Below are 23,453 nucleotides of genomic sequence, written 5' to 3' on the forward strand. Positions count from 1 at the left end.
CTCGGTACATTTATTAATAAGCAACTGTCCAACGGCTATTAAAATAGACCTAAAGGCATATAGTGCAAAATAATAAAGCATATGTACAGAATTGTACCCGTTTTCCTCATGATTGGTAATTATTCTCCCTATTTTTTAAAAAAAATTCTCCAAGTTCCATGAGATATTTCTCCATAATTTGATAAAGATATATGTTGAAATTTTTTGAGTAATCCTCCTCAACTTGCTACTTAAAGAATTGGCACTGCATAAAAATACTACAAACAGCTGTAAAACTTGAACATAATTTTGGCATGTTTATGTGCCTTAGGTTGGTGAGTTTCAGGAAGCAAACTTTTTTTTTTTTGCATGTGTAGGTCTCATAAACTCTGTAAAACGTAAGTGCATAAACCCAGAGTAATGGCTTTAGATTCTCCCCACATCTTGTGAAATTGAGTCCTGTTACAGCGGCACTAATGGTCCAGATCCTCTTAGCCATCTCTCTGTGCCCCATTTTCCAAAATTGGTCAGCCAATTCTCTTGGCGTCTGTATTTTTGCCACTCTGCACCCTTCATCTAGTTTGAAGTACTGTTACAGAATGACTGCCGCCTCTTTTCTGGAACAGCGAAGTTCCCCTACCCTGAAGCAGCAAAGTTCAGTGTTAAGTTACCTGGTCATTAAACTTCTGTCCTAGGAGTGAAATATATTTGATGTGTAACTATTTTATGTGTCCTTGTATTTGGGAAACATGTGCCAAAACAATGTTAGATGAAATCAAATGAGAAACAATTGCACGAATAGAAAAATGCAGGATGAATTTTGTGCTGTCCTCATAGTGTAAAACAAATGCATAGAAAACCAAACCAATACGCTTTGTATGTTCAAGCTGGTAGTGCTGGTGTTAACTGAAAATCTAACGTGGAGACCCCCAGGAGATCCTTCTGTGAAGAGTTAGAACACTCTTCTGATTGGAAGCACACAGCCTCATAGCTACACTGTAATTTCGAATGGTATCCTACTTTAGTATTACTTTCTAATTCACTGAAAACCATTCTGTTATTGATACCTTTATGAACAACTTTCTCAAATCCCAGTATCCATGATAGTAGTAGATTAGAATATAGCACTATGCTCTCTGCACAGCAAGATAACAAATGAACACAAGCTTCTTGTTCTCTGGGTTAGCTGGTTTCTAAATGATATAGGTTGGTTCGTTCTCTCCAGAAGTGTGAGATAACTTACACTGTGTTTAAATTGCACTTGAACTTTGTGAATTCTTTTATGTCCCTCTACTTTTGTCCAGATTCCTGCTGAAGATATCATTTATAGTCTCTAGCCTCAATGTTATTAAACATTGAAAAAGCAGTAAAAACTATAGTATCTTAAGCATTGTAATCTCTATTCAAACTAAATGCATATATTTAGAAAAATGCCTTCATTAAGAAGGCAATAAACATAAAACATGATGGAGAATAAGATTTTTCAGGTTTCTTTGATTTTGATGACATAATTTCTACCTATGATTTAAGTTCTTCCAAGTGCTTGTTACTTTACTAAAGAACTATGTCTAAGTTATTATCCATATTGGAGGTTGTCTAAATGTTCTCCATATTTTTGTGCTTAATGAATATAATAGGTTTTTGAAAGGTTTTTCATTAGTAACTGAAATAGTTCATCATTGTTTTGTAAAATATAACAAATAGTGATAAAATTAGACTTAATTCTGCCATACACACAAACTCCACATCATACACATACAAGAACACACACATCGCATTTTCTTCTATTTACTCAAGAGGAACAAGGATTAACTGCTTAAATAGCAAAGTTGGGATGTGGTTTCAGTTTAATCAGATATAAAATTATGCTATTATAATTAATATTATAATTTATCCAATGAGGAATTGAAACAATATTTTCAGAATAGGAGCTAGCATTGCAATAGATAGTGTTTTTATTTTCATTTTCTTTTTTATTATTCATGATATTTATTTAACGTGCAACTTACAAATGTTATCTATTAAATTTTTCACTTTTATCAAATGTCTTCCATTCAAATGAATCCATAGTATTAGTGTTAAACATAAATTATAAAAACCTTAAATATAAGGTGACATAAATTAGTGGCTCTATATCAAGCATTGAACTGAAATTAATTACACAGTTTTCAGTCAATCATTTCCAACTAATTGCTGTACTATATTCTAGCCAATGTATCAGCAATCTTAATATAGAATGCATTATTCTTAACCATTGAAAGAGCAGCAAAAACTATAGTATCTTAAGCATTGTAATCTCAATCTTTCTGTCTGTCTCTTTGCTTCTGTCTCTCTCTCTCTCTCTCTCTCTCTCTCTCTCTCTCTCTCTCTCTCTCTCTCTCTCTCACACACACACACACAGACACACACACACACGCATGCATATTCTGTTGACTCTGAGAAACTACATTTTACCACTTCAAATTTAGATCTGACTCAAGAAGGATAGTGATGAGGGAAGCCATTTCAGGCCACAATTGGGGAAGCCACGTCATTTCAGCATTCCCGCAGAATTATATCAAACCCTTCAACTTCAAAGAAGCAACTTTAAGAAGTATGTGCTCAGAGAGCATGAAAGTGAAAGTTTTTAAAGCTCCAGGTTACTCTGTGTCCTGAGTTCCTGATACTTGATTTTCTGGTTCCAGAATTTTGTAGTGTTCAGCTATGTTTCTTCCCTAACATTTTGAGAATTTGCCCAAACCTTTCCTTTAATAATTCAAGATATTTTGACTTTATATTTATGTTTCAGAATTTCATTAGGCAAAGGCATGGTTTATTAAACATCTGAAATACAACAAAATGTTTTTACTGATCAAAAAATAAAACATGTAAAACTTAAAAGAATTTCAAGTTTATTAAGCTATTGCCAAATTTGTTCATATGATGCAGATTTTGTTTCACTGACATTTTATAAGTGATTCACACTCAGTAGCAAAGACAAAAGAATATTTACCTAAAAAGAGTGGATGCCCCTACTCTCAGACTTACTGGGAAATGATTAAAATATGAGACAAACATTGTAATCACAATGAAATGACATTTTTCTGTTCCACCAGAATCCACACTTCTGGAAGAGTAAAATATGAAGGCAATTTTAGCAGGTGAATTGGGAGTACTACGGGCTTTATATATCACAATAGAAATTAGTGTTTCTAGGATCTTCTGTTTTCTTTCTTTCTGTCTCCTTTTCCTTCCTAGTAGCATTATAAGAGAAAATGGATTTTTGGAGCATTGAGTCAAAAAGAAAACTTCTTTAAATAAGTGTCAGAGTTAAAGGAGTAGACCAGGATAAAGTAAATACATCTGAGAATCTTTCTCAGGGTATTCTAGCACAGAGTTTTTGCATCCAGGAAAATTCTGCCACTTCTTCAAAACTGGTATCAGTGGGAGACAAAAGAGCCTCACAGCAGAGTGAGGTCCTGACATTAGTAGAGCCCATTTGGCTGATAAATGGGTAGTTAAGGTGATGTCATGTTCAGGGAACATGGAGGAAAAATTTCCTAAATCAATTATTTAAAACTGCTGCACTGTATGACTAACCTTTACTCTGTAGGCTCATGAGAAGTATCATATAATTATATCTCTGAAAAGTGAGGAAAATGTAATCAATATGAATTAGTACTAGCAAGCCCTCCCCCCGCCCCCGTTTGGTTGGAAGTATGTAGGCAATAAAGTCATTGAAAAGGGTAGAAAGATGTTCTGTTTTTATCTTAACCTTAATCCTCACAGCATCCCTATGTAATCATTTAGGGTTTTCCATCATTGTGTGTTCTAGCTCCTTCTCCGTGGCTAAATCTCCAGGCATCTCTAGGAAACTGGAGTGAACCTCAGCATTGCTACAGCTGCAGTATTCTTCTCCACACAGGGGCGCAGAAACTGATAGTCAACACTGGAACTTTTATTCTATAGTTTGACTCTGTACCACAGCAAGCACTTTCCTGGTCTCCACACCTTCAATAATTGAGTGTTTTATGTTTTCTCAGTTATGCTTTTAATAAACTAACTTCGGTTAACCAGATGTCTAAAACAAGACTTTTTTTCCTGGCATTTATTTTTATGTTAAAGTCATAACCATAAAACACCTATGATTTCATCAAAGAAAGGAGAAGAAAATTAATCTTGGAAAACAAGCCAGATTTCCATTCATCAAAATCTAATACTTGCAAAGAGACGTTACACACTTGAATTACAGGGTCTGATCTACTCTCAACCATGACTTATAGTATGTGCTGAGGTTGATTGAAGGTAATTCTTGTTTTTAAAAGGACCTTGAACTCACAGTAATTGCTTACATTCTGGAGAAATAAAGTCTCTTTTAATCTAATTCTCTTGATGTGACTTCTCATGGAAGTAATTTACACACTTACATTCCTTTTAAAAAGGACCATTTTCACTTGAAGACATTCTGCTTTTATTCCTCTTAAAAGATTTTTAAATTCTTAAAATAACTCAACATCACATAGCCCTGTTTTATAGATAGTAAGTCTAGACAACAAAGAAAATCAGAAGTCATTTTCACCATGCATAAGTGGGATGTTCCTTATCTTCTCCTCGGCATCTAGGTATCAAATACTGAAATTTTTGTGCACATTTTTTGACCTTTCTGAGTTGATGACTTGAGGTTGACATTTATTTAGATTGTTGGTATTTCACAATTTCTTCTCCTATTTTATTTTATTTATTAAGGTTTAATATGTATTTTTATAGTCTTTACAATTTTTTTATACTTTGGTCGTATTCACCCTTTCCCCTAAACTCTTTACAGATCCACTTTTATTTCATATCCAAACAATTCTTTGTCTTTGTAATTGTTAAAGCCCATCAATTACAAATTGATGTCTATGAACTCTTTTGTATTTTGCCATCTACTGAAGCATGTCCTACCAACCCTTAAAGAATACTAACTCTCCCTTTCCCAGAAGCTGTTAAGTACTATTGGCTACATAGCTAGGGGTGAGACATAGCCACTAGCTCTCCCATCTATGTTGCATTTAGCTTTGTCTTGGACAGGTCTTGGGCATGCTGTCATAACCACTGTGTCATTACCTGTACAACTTCCCTGTTAAGTCCAGTAATCAGTCATTGTAGACAAAAGTGACACAAATACCACAGAGTAACCAACCACTTTCTGGTTGGATTCAAGGCCACTTCTACAAAATGGAACTTTTATCTGGCACCAACCACTACATAGGCCAAGAACCTGCAGCTAGATACTAAATACATCCTAGGCTCTAGGAGACGAAGCATTTCAGGATCCTAGATTTAGAGTGTACCCACACAATTCACATGTGTGCATCTGCTTATTTAATTGACTACTCACTCTCATTCATGACTAATCTTCAGCAGAAACTCTGGGGAAAATACTTATTATGGACTGAACAGGAACCACATCGTTCCCTGACATTTTTTTAAATCACAAACTTGTTTTCATTGATAATGTATTTGATTTGTAATCATGTGTAAATATGTGTCTGTAAGGTGAGCACGTATGTGCACATATGTGTGGATGGCATCAGAAACTAGAAGATGGTGTCATCACTCATGAAACTGGTTTTAGAAGCAGTAAATAAAGTCCTTCATAAGACAACAAATGCTCTTAAATCACCTCTCAAGCCGAAAGGTCACAACTTTTAATCAACTTAGTGGAAGCTATGTGAAAGATAACAGCAAGCCTAAAATAAAGCCTGCTCCTTAAACTATGTATAAATATCCAAGATGAGAGGAAGAAAAGCAAAATCACCTGACAATGTAACCAAAGTGCCAGCGCACCGTGCCTCCGTGTCTGCGCTCTGTGCGCTATTACCCAGTTCGCGAGCTTGGGGCAAGGGGGCTGGAGGTTAAAATACACAGACACACACAGACAGAGAGACAGCGACACGGGTCATCCTTGAATTCCCCAAGAATGCCCCCTTTATTGTATTCAGGGGCAGATTATATAGAGATAGCCAAGCCCCATCCAAACCCACCAGAAACCACTCTCCTGCCATCAGGAACTCCTGAAGGTCTCCTGCTCAGAGCAGCTGTAGGCACGCAGATCAGGGGATAACAAGTTGTTGACAAGAAATTCAGGATCTGGGGTCTCACTGCTCCCAACACCAAAGGTAAACCAATTTGGAGATTTCAGTGTCTCTAGAGTGACAACCTGAGCCAAAAGGCCAAATATCTAAAGGTACCCTCTTTGGCCTTAAAATTGTATTAAATGTTTTCTTCTGATTAGAATACAGAGAATATTGATATAATTTAGTTAAGCAGAAGCAACAGAGAAACTATCCCCACCTTGGTGTTAATGACATGTGAACTGATCCTAACCTAGCAAGGGATCCAAGGTGTGTAAACTGGAAAACATGAGCCTGCATGCATTATTACATAGAGGCCGATGTCTAGATCTTGTGGAATTTTTCTTCACTGTGTGGTTAGCGAGTCAATTAAAGAAATTTTAGAAAAAGACTCAACAAAGATTGGTCTGCGTTACAGGTGTGAAAGGTCACATCAACCAGACATCTGCTTGTGGTTGAATGAGTTTTGATTTTTAATGAATGACTGTTAGAATGCACTGGTCTTTTAGTGATTTTCCAAGTACTTATTACCTTATATTTCATTCTTTTATAGATTAATTCAAAAGCTTTCAAGAATGCATTTAATAGATTTTAGTTTGAAAAGGTACGTGTCAGGCAGAGGTGCTGTGTTTGTATCTCATATCATTTTTAAATCACTTCAGAGGAATGTTGCAGTGGTTAAATGCAAGTTTAGATGATTTTAGTGAGTGCTGACTTATTACCCTCTAATGTTACAATAGATGTTGTGTATGATATCAGGCAGATATATATTTTTACTTTGGAAAAGAAATTGTGAGATGTTTTCGTTATAGATATGTATATTCTTTCTGGAAGACTGCCATACTATATTTTCATCAATCCCTTAAAAACACTTATCAAGATGTTTATTGAATATTTTGATTTTACTTTTGTGGAGCAAAAAAAAAAAACAACAAATAGCACATAATGTGACATGAAAGAGTCACGCTAAAAGTAGAATAGGCATTTGTACCCTCCCAGCTGTCTGGACTTATGGAGACCCAAGTGGCCCCCTTTTATGAGGACAAATTTTTGTCTCTCATAGAAATTCTCTTCCACAAGAGACAGAAATAGTTTTATTTTTTCCTCTTGGAATTCAATCATGTTTATGTGAATCTCTTAATCTCAAAAGTTCAAAGTATACATTCTTAATCTTTTAAAAGTTATCATATGCCGTCAATCTATCCGTTTGTGAATTACGTTATGTCCTTGCTTGTATTACATATCCATATCTAGCTTTTGTTGTATTTTATTTAATCAATGTCTTATTTTTTATTGTTGATTTAAAGAGGTATATACCTCTTCTGTATTACCCTAGTAGTGTTGGGTAGGAATATTCTGGAATATATTTCATAATGACTCTATCAGACGTTGTCTCTACTCTAAAATACCTACCTAACACATTGATACACCGGTGACTCTAGATATACACATTGTAGATATTACTACAGAAGGATTGCACCAAATTGCTTACTACCCAGCAACATTCTTTTTGTTCTGTTATCATATCTTACTAATGTAAGACTTAAATTCTCATCTCTGATATTTTTGAATTGATATCAGACTTTTAATTTTACATTTAATTATTATTTACTTTTAGAAAATTGAACTTTTTGAAAAAATTAGGCCTTCATGTTTTTATTTTAAAAAATGCATATATAATTTATATTTTCTACTCTGATTTAGTTAGATCTACAAGTTTACTACTTAGTGTTTATTTTTAATTAAAATATCTTAATCTCATACAACATACAAATATCTACTAATTCCCAAAAATAGAATAATATTAACTTGTGCAATCTGTTGAGTTTTAATGTAGCTACTTTGTAGACAAAAATTATTTTTTAAAGATTTGTTGGGACATTCTTAAATGTCTATGTAAGGTCAGATTTCATAAGTATACTTTATATGCTGTAGAAAAAATGGTATTTTTTGTTGCAGAATATTTATTTACACTATTTAAAGATGTATCACTTTGATTGGCTTGTTGCAAAGCTAAATAGCAAATAGCTAGGCAGAAGGTACAGGCAGAACTTTGGGACAGAGAGATTTCTGGGAAGAAGAAAGGTAGAGTCACCAACTAGACTCAGAGGAAGACATGCAGGAGTCAGGCAAAGGACATTTTTGGTGGAATTGGCTCTCCATAATATGCTTAGTATTCATTGCTTCACAGTTTTCAGTGATTCTTATGGGCAGTGATAGATTGATATGATTGCTTCTTGTCATTCAAAGAATCAACATTTGAAATGATACATATTACAGATTCTTTCTCTTGAGGGATTTCTACTTAATTTCATATGGAAACAAATTAAATAAGTATTAATAGCATATATTTAAATATATAAGTATTGTTTAAATATTTAAATAATTAAATATTTTAAATATATTAATTTTTTATTTGACTACCCTCTTACTTTTTAAAATGAATTTTATTATTATTATTTTACATCCTAACAGCAGTTTTCCCTCTCTTCTCCCCACCAAGTCCCTCTCTTCCACTTCCCTTCTGTCCCCCAATCCACTATTCTCTAGCTCTATTTAGAAAAGGACAGGTCTCCCATGGATATCAAACAAACAGGGCATATCAAGTTCTATTATGAGTAGACACCATCTCTTATTTTAAGACTGTGCAAGCAACGCAGTATGATGAGTAGGGTCCCAAAAGTAAGGAAAAGTATCCGGGTTAGGGTCAGTTTTTTAATTTGACTGATTTCTTATTTTTAAGTGTGATTTTTTGTAATTTTTATTAGGGAATAGTATAAGCTTCTTGACACATATTTAGATCAGCAGTGTATGCTGATCTAAGATATAGAAATATTTTACTATCAACTGTAATCCTTTTGTAATTTAATAACTACTGCATAGCATAAAATATGACCAATAGAGATATCAAAATATAGGATCATTATATAGATCAAATTTTCTTCTTTCTTTGTGTAATGTATTTTCTGGTTGAATGCATTTATTCTCTTTTATGAAATATTATTATGTTAATCTTTCAAAATGCCTAAAATTAAGCAATTTAGCCCCCTCTCATAAATGGGAGATACATTCTGAGAGCTAGAAATAAAAATTTAGATACAGGAATATTGCTGCTATTTCTAGTTCTACTAGCATATGCAGACAGATATTGATGGAAAAAGTCAGTGACTGTTTCTCACTCTCAATAGTCTTAGAAATTAATTTCAGTCATAATACAAATCTCCCATGCAAAGGATTTCATCATACTGAATTCCTTCCCATAGTATTGATACTAAGCCACAATTTTAATTCCACACAACTGAACTGATAGTCTCTTACAGACATTTCAACTCCTCTCAGAAATCAATACATTTTTACAAAGACTGGAAGGAAATTTTAGTGAGCAAAAGTCAGGAAGGACATCAGTAATAAGCTAACCTGGATGTTGCAATCAGTAAATACAGTTAAATTCAGTACATACCATAGATTTTGAATAAAACTTTATATCTCTCCTGCCAGGGAATTGCTGTACTTCTCAAATGATGTTATTGATTTCTGTTGTTGTTGCTTTTTGTTTGCAGAGCTGGTGATATCTCGTTCATTTTAGTATCCTCATTTTTTCTTATTCTTCGAACAATAGAATGTTATTGGGGCATGGTTAATGTTTATGGCTAAGGATGATCTCAAACTCAGTTAATACAAGAAAAGTTAAGCCTTTTTATTTTAATTTATTCTTCTCTCATTTCTTACCTCCCAACTACATTATCTCCTCCCTTTACTCCTCCCAGTTCCACTCCCCACCACCTCCCATCTTCCAGAGATCCACTTCCTCTCCTTTTCCCTTCAGAAAAGAGATTGTGAGGCCATTAAAGGCTAGGCTACAACCAAACACACAAGTTAAGCTTTTAAATGCAACTTCCTTCTAAATTAGAACTGATTGTCCCTGCTGTCATAACCATGGGCCCCTTTTCTAAATATCATCTTTATTTTCTAATGTTCCCTAATACTCACATTAAAGTTGACTAATGTTAATGTACTATAATAATTTTAATTTTAAGAAAACAAATTAGTTATAAGATATGTTCAAAACATTTAAAAGAGATACTTTATTTCAATTGCATTCTACTTCATATATTTAATATATACCACACAATCATGATATTGGCAAGTCATTTTAAGTATAAGATATAGACTAACAAATATAATGCAAATGAATTATACGTAGTATAGCTACATATAATTATACTACAGCGTATGGGTGAGTGATTAATTTTTTTAAAATATCTACAAAAGTTACAAAAGTGCCAAAACAAGAACTAATGAAGACTTATATACAAATGTATAGTTACATACGTATCCTAGGGATTATGTTTTATTTTTGTTATAATCACAAGTTAGTAAAATATAATTTAACTTATTTATAATTCAAAACACAGCAGGTATTTTGCTTCATAATTAAGCAGGCAAATTAACCAGTTAGCATGCTAACATATACATATATGTGTATAGATGTACTAAGTGGTTAATATAGTGTGTGTGTGTGTGTGTGTGTGCGCGCACGTGCGCATGTGCATGCATACGTGCATGTGTAGTATGCGTGAGTCTGTGTTTGGTGAGTACATTTAAATATTCTCTCAGTACTACTTATATCAGAGGTACTATGCAGATAAGTAGTCTAAATAGATATTTGCTGCCTTGGCCAAATTTCCTATTCCTTTGTTTGATAACCTCCATCATTTGCATTCTCTTCTGAGTTATAGATTCTTGTCATAGAAGGAAGATAATGAAGATTTATTTTGTAATATTGGATTATCTATGTCCATGTGCCTGTATGTACACATGAATGCAAGAATTAAAGGACTAAAGAACATGGTATTAGATCCCCTTGACCCAAAATTTCAGCCAGCTGTGAGCTTCAAGACCTTTGTACAAAGAAACAAATCCAGGTACTTTTCTGATGTACTAATTTAAAAGGCGTCAGAGTATTAGTTCACAAGTGCAAGGTTTAGATGATGTATTAAGGAACTCAAAAATGATGGCTAGTATCAGACATGTCAGTGCTTGCATGTAATTCTAGTACTTGGGGCTAGTCATTAAGGTCATAGGAATGAAGACAGCCTGGACTGCAAAACAATTCTTCTCAAGTTAAAATAATACAAACAGGAATAAAAGAACAAAACAATGACATCTTTAGCAAAAGGATCACAGCTGTGTTTACTCTAATACCCAAAATTATACATTATTAAAAGCCTATAATAATTAAAGTGGCATGATATTTGTATAAAATGGACACATGAAGTTATAGGAAAGATTAGAGGAGCAGATGTAAACCTTTGTAATCTTGTCTAATAGCTTTTGTAGAAAGTTGACAGAAGTACAATAGAAAAAAATGAATATTTCAATAAAAATAACTGGGAGAACTACATATTATTGTGCCAAAGAGTTAAATTGGACACTTATATCATACATAAAATTAAATCCGATTTGATGAATAGGAGAGAACAGACTAGAATTGACTCCTGTCTTTAAATTCTCAAAACCCAACCCTGGGGGCACACTTCCTCCAGAAAATCCACACCTCCCAAACCTCCAAATCAGCACCATCAATTGGGGGCAAGTATTCAAATTCAGATCCCTCTGAGGGAAATTATCACTCAAACCAACATTGGACCCATCAGAACACTGAACACCGAGTTTGCAATACAGTTGTACAGTCAACAATCATTTATATCAATGCCATAGGTATACAAAAAAATCACCTTTTTAATAAACTGATAGATAAACTGGAGATCCATATGCACAAGAGAGGAATCAGATCATTTTCTCAGTTTATATATATATATATATATATATATATATATATATATATATATAAACTTAAAGTGAATAAAAGACTTAAACTGAGTGCCTGAAAGCTATAAAAGCATAATAAGAAAAAGCAAAGGGAACCTTTTGAACAAGGATCTTGGCAAAGACTTCTATGTATAATCCCAAAAGCAAAATGTAAAATCTTCCAGAGAATACCTGATGAGAAAATCCCAAAATGGGGCAAGGAAATACCAGTACATCTTTATCTGCATGAAGAAAATACAGGAAATGGACAGCAGGGAAGAAAGGCAAAGTGCTACGGGATAATACACTTGTACACTATTAGAATTGTCACTCTTATTAGTTTAAGAAAGTACTGATTGGCCAATAGCCAGGCAGGAAGTACAAGCGAGATGACCCAACTAAAAGAATTCTGGGAAGAGGAAAGGCAGAGAGGAAGTCACTAGCCAGACACAGAGGAAGCAAGATGAGAATACCTTACTAAGAAAAGGTCGCAAGCCAAGTGACTAAACATAGACAAAAATTATGGGTTATTTTAAGTTGTAAGAGTTAGTTAATGATGAGACTGAGCTAATAGGGCAAACAGTTTATAGTTAATATAAGCTTTCATGTGTTCTGTGGGACTGAATAGCTACGGGACTGGGCAGGTCAGGAACTTCTGTCTACAGTAGTGTGGTGATAACAAAATGCTATGAGTACAAAATGTTATAAGCTCTTTGGAAGTTTGGCAGTTTCTATTGTAAGCATATTGGTATATATGTATGTGAATATGAAGGCATATGTTTACCTTCAAAATAAATCTTCACAGAAAATTTTGAATAGCTACATAGTTGTTGTATTAGGAACTAACAAATATCAGAAATAATCAGGGCATTGTTGAGCAGTTATAGATAGTCAGTACTGGGTTAAAATACAGGATTAACTGACATAAAACTTCAAGAGTAGATGTAATAACAGAAATGATAGAGGTAGAAAAGTAAAGATGCTAAGACAAAGTCAGCCAGATGCTGAATTTAACTATATAAAGAGTTTTGATAAATTTTGCAGCTTTAAAAAGAAAGGTGGCACGATTTCTTCTATTAGAACATGCTATTGTAACTTTAAGGTCACAATCTCTCTGTACCAAAATGCTTTGCATTTCTCTTAACCTTTAAATGGACATTTTAAAATAAGCCATTTGTTTGATGATAGGCATGCATTTCTTATAACTAGAAGATCCAAATATCATCAAATAAAAATCTAAAATAAAAGTAACAGTTGAGTAAAAGAACCTTAAGTATCAGGTTTAAGATAGCAGTTGGATAAATTATTTTAAATCCAATTTGGATTAAAATAACACAAATCTAACTTACCAAGAACGTCCATCAGGAATTACAAGTGGTTCAGTCTTGTGGTCACTTCAAACTCTGACAGTCCTGCAAACTTAAGGTTTTCTTTGTCTTCTTCCTAGAATGATGGTTTTTGCCTGTCTTGTCTTTTTTTTTTAAGTCTTTCCCTTCCTGCCTTTTTACTCACTCCCTTACTCCCTTCCTCCTCTGTGTTTTCTTCTTAAAACCATCTTGAATATTTATTCAGCTCAAACTCTATTTTCTAAACACTGATTTTCTTGGCCATCTCATTTCTTTAATTGTACAAACTCAACTTAGCTTTACATCATTAAATCTAGAGACAGCATCAAGTGTTCTTGGAATTCTTCTCTTTCTTTCTTTCTTTCTTTCTTTCTTTCTTTCTTCCTTCCTTCCTTCCTTCCTTCCTTCCTTCCTTCCTTTCTTTCTTTCTTTCTTTCTTTTTTCTTTTAAGCAAAGTCCTTACTGAATACTGTTTCTTTTTGTTTGTTTCTCTATCTATGTTTTCTGGATGTTTATTTGTGTATTCTTGAATGTTTCTAGTGATTTTACTTTTAAAACTCCGTAGCTATAATTTTAGAATAGGTATCTTCCACGTTGTTCAATGAATCCTATGTATTTTTCTTAGTCCTTTTGTTTTTCTAACACTGGCTATATTTTCATTTCACATTGTGTTTTCTCTTCTCTAAAACTATTTGATTAATTTACTGCACTCTTCTTCTATCTCATGGGCTCATTCTATGACTACTGAGGTTGGTTCACTGAATATACTTTGGAGTTCTACGTACAGTTTGAGTTCTCATCCAAGACCTACTTTCCCTTCTTCTCTTTCTTTGCCTTCTTTTCCTCCTTCTTTGAAACAGGGGAATCACCTGCAGAGTCTTTCTTGTCTTTCTTCTTGTCTTTTTTGTCTTTCTTAGCATCCTCCTTTGAATCTCCTGCCTTCTTTTCCTTTTTACTTTCCTTCTTCTTGATTTCTTTCTTGCCCTCTTTCTTTAAACCTCCCTTCTCACTTTCAGAATCTACAGGTGTCTCTTTGATCTTTGAAGGCTTTTTAGTAAGTTTGTTTCCTTTCTTTTCACCAGGCTTGTCAGCTTCTGAATATGCAGGTGTATCCTTGGAACCCTTTGGCTCCTTACCTTTTTTGGCTTCTTTCTTCCCACCAGGCTTTTCACTTTCAGATTCTGAGGCTGCTTTCTCTTTTTCCTTTGTCCCTTTTTTATCTTTTTTGGCATCTTTCTTTTCAGCAGCCTTTTCAGGTTCAGATTCTGAGACTGACCCTTTATCCTTTGGTTCCTTTTTACCTTTCTTGGCATCTTTCTTCTCACCAGGTTTTTCACCTTCAGACTCTGAGAGTAACAGTTTATCCTTTGTCCCCTTTTTACCTTTTTTGGCCTCTTTCTTCTCACTAGCCTTTTCACCTTCGGATTCTGAGATTGATCCTTTATCCTTTGGTTCCTTCTTACCTTTTTTGGCTTCTTTCTTTTTATCAGCCTTTACACTGTCAGATTCCGAGACTGACACCTTATCCTTCTGGGATTCCTTTGAACTTTTCTTAACAACTTGTTTGGCACTTTCTTCCTTGGTTTTCTTTGACACTGTCTTCTCTTTGGCTTCAGATTCACCTTTTTTCACTTTCTCTTCTTTCTTTGTTTTCTCTGAAGACGAAATTTTGTGTGGGCTTGCTACTTTAGACTCCCCCTTGCCAGAACGAGATGGTTTCAGTGAAAGACCCTTCCTGGCAGCTAAATAAACAGATGGTCTCTCGGAAATTCTCATCAGAGAACGGTGCATCCATAATGGTGGTCTGTGAATTCCTAATTTTTCTTCATCAATTACCTCAATATTGGTAAGAATAATAAGAAAAAAAAACATGTTATATAGCCTTTAGCAGTAAAATACCACATACATATTTTAATTTCAAATGGAAATATTTTTGAATATTTTCAAAATCTGTTTTGAAAAACAATGTATTAATAATGGATTTTAAAGTCTATTTCAAATTGAATTTCATTATAATTTAAAGTAATGAGCAATTATGTCCCTACTTGTGGTCTGCTTTCAATTTAGAGGAACCACATTTTTTCTTTGAGATTTAACATTAAAATTTGTTAGAGACCTCCAGGGATGCATGACACATCAGAACCTCTCTTCATTCTTAGGAGAGGCTATAATGACCCTATTGTGAGGGTTTATATCTGGGGAACATCCTTTAGCTATTCATACTAATTATGAGTTAAAGTATCTTGACTTTTCTTTTCTTCCTCTGTAAACAAAATATTATAGGTGCGAGTACTGAATGAGCAGTTAGCATACAATAAGCTATGAACAATAATGAAAGAGGGGTGGCAATTATGTAAAATATATCCACCGTGAGAGGACTCATGTTAGCCGTCACCCACACAGGGCAGTTAGTAATGTATTTATGACTTTGCAAGATTATTGTTCCTAAGTAGTAGTTATTAATATATACATGATATTTTCCTATACTCACAGGAGCTGTATTGTTTCGTAACTGGGAAGGTAGTGATCTCCGTTTCTTTCCTGGTCTTGGTGGTTTGGGAAATGCCAGGGAAAAGTATTGCTGATTCCATGATTTTTTGCTTAATTCACTGACTAAAATAAGAAAGACAACATACGTTTTGCTATAAATAGAATCTTGTCTGAACTGAAGTGTCCCTGAGTGCATATATCATACAAATAAATAAATGATGCAAATTATAGCTTCATTTATTTGATAGTTTAAAGTTTTCAGTGATCAAAATGAGAAACTTTTATTTTCTACATGGAGAGATTTTAAAATAAATGACTAATTTGATCAGTAACTATATAAAGTACCCATAATGAAATCAGTGTGACCTATAATATAAAGGAAGAAAAGAGTACTACTGTTCTCATTTTAATATTGCTGTCTCTTCCAGTTTAGATTCTAGCCATATGTTCTTTTGATTTGAATATAATCTAGATCAGAAAGATAATGTGTAAATTCTTCTGTAGCCACCAAAGAACTTAGCACATTTTTTTACATAACATATGCAGAAAATACATGCTTGAATTTACAGATTTAAAATCCCATCAGTTAACATTCCCTTTCTCAGCTGTAAGAGGACATGTAGTATACTAAAAAGATACGCTGTTATAGAAGGTTAGTTTAATAAAAAAAAAAAAGGTAAATAAATACAAAATGGGACTGAGACAGTGATGTTACCAGAAATAGCAATAGAAATTATTTGGGTGCTTCAGTGACAACTGAGGTCAATGAGGAACACCATCGCTGTGGTAGTGCACATTAAATATTCCAATTTTAGAAAAAAGACTTGCTACTTTCCAAAGGACATTAGAATCAGTGTTCAAATGTGCAGAATAAATGTCATATTGAAGTTTAATTGAAGAGAGAAAACAAGCTGCTACTAAAAGCTATTCAATATTAAACAGATTTTTCTTTTCTAGTACTGATATGAGCTAAATATAAACAATCTGGAATTCAGTAAAAGATTCTGGGCTAAAAGTATTCATTCTGATTCTTCATCACTTTTCAAATTCAAGACCCCATGTTATATTATTTCTAAAATCAAAGTATTTCAGAAAATTTAAAACCAAATATATACAATATGTACCTATGTGAAATGTATTCCCTGTGCCCATGAGAAAGGTTCTTTGGCAAATAAGCATAGCATATTAATTAGAGACCACAGCAGCTTATATGACTTTAAACTGAAGATAATAAACACACGTCTAAAATTAATCAGGCAAAGCTTGTAGGAATAATGAACTAATATCTGAGTGGCCCAGTCTATGAGATAGAACCTATACCCAACTTTGCTTGGTGACTAAGATCCAGAGACTAGATAGCCCAAAGAGCTAAGATGAAACCAAACATTATTAAAAGAAAAGGAAGAAAAAGTGATAAAAAAGAAGAAAGACAGTGATAAAATGACTCTTAATGATATTCTGCTATACTCATAGATCAGTGTGCCTTGTTCAGCCATCATCAGAGAAGCTTCCTCCCACAGACGAAAACAAATACAAAGATGTACACACACACACACACACACACACACACACACACAGAGAGAGAGAGAGAGAGAGAGAGAGAGAGAGAGAGAGAGAGAGAATGACATTGTTCTAAATGGAATATGTGTGTCAACTTCCTCTCCTCAAGACTCAGAAAACCTATGGAAATTGAAGTGAAAAAGTCATAAGGGATGGAGGTCACCAAAATATCAAATCTATCTTCACAGAGGTCATATGAATGCATAGAGACTAAATCAGTAATCACAAGGCCTGCACAGGTCTGCACCAGGTCCTTGACTGTATACTACACTTGTAGTTTAGAGATTTTAATGGGACTCCTGACTGTGTGAATGAGTGGGTCTCTAACTCTTAGGCCTTATTTTGGGCTCTTTTGCTTTTGTTGATACACCTTATCCAACTTGGATGTGGTGGTTTTTGTCTTGTTACTATATTTTATTTTGTTAAGTTTTATATTTTTCTCTTAGAAGCCTGTTTTTTCTAGTGAGAGACAGAAAGGGACTAGATCCTGATGAGGGGAAGTGGAGGGAAGGAACTAGGAGATTTAGAAGGAAGGAAAACTGTAATCAGGAAAAGCAAAAATAATTTATTCTCAATATAAAGGAAAAATATTTAAAAATAAAATCTTGCATTCAAAAAATAAATATTGATCTTGCATCTTACCTGGAATATAATTATCATATGGTCCATATGTTACTTTTAGGCTATTAAAATAAAAGAGAAAATTAAAAATTGTTTAGACAAGTATCATATATCAAATGATCATTATTGTATGTAAAAATCACCACCTATTAGACAATTATTGGATTCTCCTTATTATGCAAGTTGATTTCATCTGCAGGAGAGTAGGGATGAACAAATTACTCCAACCTTAACAAAACTAAGTTAGGATGAGAAGAATATGTAGGTGTGAGAGAAAGGTACACATATACTTACCTACCTTCTTGTCACATCCGAATTTTAGAGTCTTTTTAAATTAATTTCTAAAACACTGATCAAGTTATTTTTCTAAGTCATAGCACAAATCCTCTTGGAATTGACATTTAGCTATGATATCACTTTATAACCCATGTTTAACTAGATCAAATAATATCTTCTCATAAGTTAGCAAAATCTAGGTCATTAAATAATATATGTTTGTGGGCATGTGTATGTGTCAGGATTGTGTACTCTAAGTATTGACAAAGAATTACATTGTGTACATAATCTAGAAAAATAAAACAAATTAATAAGGTATTTTGTAAACAGATTTCCATCAATAACTTTTAACTTATCTGATTTAATCATTGAGAAATATTGGTTAGAAGGAAAGAATATTTTATTAACTTTTTTTATTTGTTTAAACAAAGACCAATGGTAATATGCATTAGTATGATTGTCCTATAATGTTCTACTATGGAACGAAAGGATATCTTTTGTTGATCTGAATGAATCTGAGTATTAATTATATACTTATGTAAACCTAGTATCTCAGTTTTCAATTTATTAGTTGGATATGTATGTGTATGTTGTATGCATATGTATGCATGTCTGTATTATGTGCAGGTAAAAGTGCATGTTGATGCATGTGCATATATATATATATATCAGAAAGTCAAACTCAATGATTCTCTTCAATATGTATTGAAGCATGTTATCTCACTTGATCCCAGAGCTCACTGATTCAGTGAATCGAACTAGCTTTCTCTAGCAATTCTGTCTTTGCCTTCCATGCTCTGCGATTATAACCAAGCATTCACGCACTAATGACAGCTACCTGTATTCTGGTTAGACTCCTGTCCTTATGCTCGGACAACAACCACTTCATACAATAAACCGCCTCTTTATTGCCTATATTTTACTTATATATACGTGTGTGTGTGTATATATGTATACTTTACTTATATATATATGTATAACTTTATATGTATGAAGTTAGAATTAATGTTCACACTTTGTCCCAATGGAAGAGCAATTTTCTGGTAGACGAATATACAGAACTGAAAATTTTAATTGTTCTGATTTAATGTTAATGAAGACTTTTTTAAAAAAGTTAAGAGTTAAATGCAAAATAATGTTTCAAACTAATAGGACATTAAAATAGTTTGCAAAACAGAACCTACAGATTTAATATCTCATTATGCAAAGCAATTGTTTAAAATCACTGAATTTTTGCATCAAATTAGTTAAACAGAATAAAGCCACCAGGAGGGGAGAAAATAGTTTGAATCTTTCTTTGGGCCAATATTAACATACCCCAAGCTTCCAAGATTATTATTAAAGTTAGTATTACAAAAAACACTCATTAATAATCAAATCCATAATACTTTAAATTTAAACATATTCTACTAAAAAATAAAATGATGAGCCAAATAATATTATGACTGAGGTTTGTACTCAACAATATAATTTAGTTAAAAATAAGATCAACTGGCACATTCATCCTAAATGAAAATAATAAATAAGCATAATGCGATCAATTCAGTATATGTTGAACCAATTATGAAAACAATAGTATGCAATTATATTTCATTCATTTATTGGAAAAAATGGACCTAGAAAATATCTTCCAAATTTCAATAAAGTTAGTCTAGAAACTATGTGCTGTTAACATTGAAATCAGTAAATTAAGATGAACTTTCTCCTCTAATCTGAAAGCAAAATACTCACTCCCATGAGCACTGCAGCTAATATCCATCCCATGCCCCAAGGCAATAGAAGCAAGGGGACTGTAAAGAACAGTCAATATATCTCTATTCATGTGGAGCTGAGTGGGTAAATAAAATAGTTAATAGAATCCATAAAAGCAATGCATTTTAAACGAGTATACAAGGTTCTAGATTTGAATTGTTTGTGTGATGGTAAGCTTTAATTGTTGGTTACAGTATAGGATCACTGGAGGGAAAGAATGCTTAGGAGGGACTGTCTTGATTACAATGACTGATGTGGGAAGACCCACCCACTGTGGGCAGATCTCTTTCATTTATCAGGTCGCTCAATTTCTGGTTATTTTTATTTGATTTATTGAATTGGCATACAAAACAAATTTCCTTGTGCTATTTTCACACATGCTTTGATTTAGTTGATACTGTCCCCCAGAAATCCCTCTCTCCCTGCCTTTCTCACGCTATGTATCTTACACACAGAGACACACACACATACACACATACATACACATACCAGGTTACTTAATTTACTAAAACATTTTTTAATTTCATCTATTTCCCTACACACTTTTAGTGTCATTCTCCCCCACTGAATGAAATTCCACTCTGTATACCATAATTTCACCTTTGGATGGACACCTAGGCTGATTCTATTTCCTTGCCTTTATTAAAAGATGAGAAAATATCTTTGTGTTGAATAGTCAGTATATTAATAAAGAAATAGAATAAAAAATTAAATTTATTTAAACAAATAAGTATGGAAATGCAGTATACCCCCCCAAAATTCCACCAATAGGGTTGTTCATAAAAATTAAATGCCACATCAAATATTTGGAAGTATTTCCAACAAATACACTATACTGTACTTTAAAGAGATGTGAAAACAAGAAAGAGAATTCAAACATATTGCATTTGGAAACTAAGGTAGCATAGAAAGTCAGGGAAGAGATAATCTCAGAGATAAAAGATAGAACTGCTAATATCAGAGAAGTAGGTGTAGAATGGTGGTGATTAATACTATAGAGCTTGTCTTAATGCTTTTCCTATTGATGGGATACAATACCCAGACAAGGGAGGTAGAGGTAGGAGATGTCTAACTTTGATGCTAGTCTGGTCTACAGAATAAGTTCCAGGATAGCATGCTATTTTCCAGAAGAGTGCTTAGTTTTATATATCCAGATCTATTGAAATTTAGACATATTTATGACAAATGCATGCAAAGCATTTTCAGACTCTTCTTTAAGTAACAATATTTTCCAAAGAAGTAGTATTGGGGCCCACAGGAAAGTTTCTTTGATATTCACATTTATACAGAATAGATCATCTGCAATTTACAGGAACTGTTAAATCTTTAAAAGGCCCGTCTTCCCTTTATATCCCAGAATTCCATTCTTTCATCTCACCTTCAGGTTTTCTTCACCAATTTTAAATAATTTAAAGGTACTGGATCTATCTATCTATCTATCTATCTATCTATCTATCTATCTATCTATCTATCTATCTATCTATCTATCCAACTATCTATCTATCTATCTATCTATCTATCTATCTATCTATCTATCTATCTATCTATCTATCTATCTATCTGTCTGTCTTTCCATCTATCTAGTTTTTTTCCTAACTTATTTGGACAGAAATTTGTAAGTGGCTCAGAAAGAGATGATAAGCCCCTAGTTAACAATAATTCATTATGTCATTTGATAATCTCCAAATAATTTGTGACATTAAATTAAGACTTCTAGAAAAAAGAAACAAAAGTCCAAGTCTCTACATTTTACTGAAGTAGAACAAAAATATCTTACATTGGAGTAGCTAACACTATTGCACATGAGTGAGGGCCTTATTAAAACCTTCACCCATGTTTATGATTGGCTGAGTAAGAACATGATAAGCATCACTTTAGAGAAAAGACAATATAACATGAAGACTTACAATCTTGGTATAGACATTTCTCCCACTTGTGACTTGCCAGGGCCTAAGTTTGGTAATGTGGAAAGGTGATGTCATAAAGAGAACTAGAACCCTGTGATTTAAGGACAAGGGCGAGAGTTCCTTCTGTTTGGGTTTTCTGACATCTAAAACTCTAAGATTAAAGTTTCCTGTCACTTATCTTTACTGAGTAAGCTTACAAATCACAGTCACATTCTAATATATACTTAAGTTTTAATACTTCTACTTTATTAATGTGTTTGGGCTTTGGTTTGGTGGTTTGAGTCAAAATCTCTCAATGTAGTCCTGGCTGTTCTGGAACTCACAATGTAGACCAGGTTGGCCTCAAACTCCTCCATCCTTACAAGTGCTGAAAAAGGCATGTGCCACCATGCTGGACCTTATTAACACATTGAACAAAAATATAAACTTCAGTATTTAGCTCTGACAATTTATAATAATCCCAACTCATTTACATTCATTTACCTTGTGTTAAATCTTTGCCTAACTTTCTATTTCGTTTTGCCTTCTTAATCTGATATAGACTCTACTTGTAAAACATGTCTGAAGCTTCAGACAGCCTGGAACTGAAGATATGACTCAGAATTTACAAGTATTTGCTGTTCTTGCAGAGGAATTTGTTCAGTTCCTAGCACCCATGTTGGATTTGTCACAAATTCTTATATTTCCAGCTCCAAGAAATATGACATCCTCTCTTGGCTTCTGAGTGCACATACTCACATCCATCTATATAACTAAAAGCAAATCTTAGGAAAAGCATAATACTTAAAAATTGCAAATATAATGAAACAACTACAGACATTTGAAATTATAGAAATCATGAGATGTTTGAATTTCTGAATCTGGCTTGTTGCTCCTGTTTTCAATTCTTTTCATTTTTTTTCTTAATCTTACAGTTTTTCTTTCACTTTATGAGTAAATAACTATTCATTTTATATATTCTCCTTTTATTTATTCAATGTTCACTTGATAATGGATTTAGGTTGAATCTATTCTAAGAACCAGTAGACATGTATGTAGAAGAACTTATAGTCCTTTGGAAATGTTTTGTGCAATCATTGTTTTGGTCTTTGCCATCACTTACCATCATGCTGAGCAGGAAATGTCACAGCAGTTTGAGGTGTGTATGATGGGGCAAATTGCTCTCATCATTTCCAGGAAGCAGAGGGAGAGAGAGAAGAGAGAGAGAGAGAGAGAGAGAGAGAGAGAGAGAGAGAGAGAGAGAGAGAGAGAGGAGTGCAGAGGAGAAGATGAGATGAAGGAAGTAAAGGGAGAAGGGAGAGAGAAGAGAGAAACTGGGATCCCAAGGCTTCTTCAGAAACATTTAATTGCATAACAGCCTCCTACTATGCACTACATACTGATAACACTACCCTGTAGATTATTAAATCAACACCTAAACATTCAAGGACCATTTATACAAAGCATGACAGGAAAAATATACCATTGTTAGACTTTATTTTAGGAAACCATTAAGAAATCTTTTTGATTCTGCACAACAATAAAAGTTCACATATGCTAAAGCACAAGCCTGGAAAATAAAACATAGATATAAATTTTTATATTTTCCTTAATTCTCTTAATTATTTATATTGCAC

General features: G+C 33.5%; 1 protein-coding gene across 1 annotated transcript; it reads right to left on the bottom strand.

Moving 5' to 3' along the window:
• Window positions 1–13,556: 13,556 nt before the first annotated feature.
• Window positions 13,557–21,854, bottom strand: Cylc2 (cylicin 2). The gene is made up of 5 exons (XM_075967662.1): window positions 21,838–21,854; window positions 17,924–17,964; window positions 15,723–15,844; window positions 14,043–15,067; window positions 13,557–13,674 (listed from the first exon to the last, which is right to left on the bottom strand). Exons 1-5 carry the CDS (start codon window positions 21,852–21,854, stop codon window positions 13,557–13,559), a joined length of 1,323 nt encoding a protein of 440 aa, XP_075823777.1.
• Window positions 21,855–23,453: the final 1,599 nt, after the last annotated feature.

The sequence above is a fragment of the Microtus pennsylvanicus genome, chromosome 3 (genome assembly GCF_037038515.1).
Source record: "Microtus pennsylvanicus isolate mMicPen1 chromosome 3, mMicPen1.hap1, whole genome shotgun sequence".
NCBI classification, from domain to species: domain Eukaryota; kingdom Metazoa; phylum Chordata; class Mammalia; order Rodentia; family Cricetidae; genus Microtus; species Microtus pennsylvanicus.

Bases quoted from the DNA above. Each gene is read 5' to 3' on its own strand.
- Cylc2 (XM_075967662.1), bottom strand. The intron at 15,845-17,923 runs GTAAGATGCAAG...TTCTTATTTTAG, and splicing joins ATATGATAATTATATTCCAG to TCAGTGAATTAAGCAAAAAA. The intron at 15,068-15,722 runs GTGAGTATAGGA...ACCAATATTGAG, and splicing joins TACGAAACAATACAGCTCCT to GTAATTGATGAAGAAAAATT.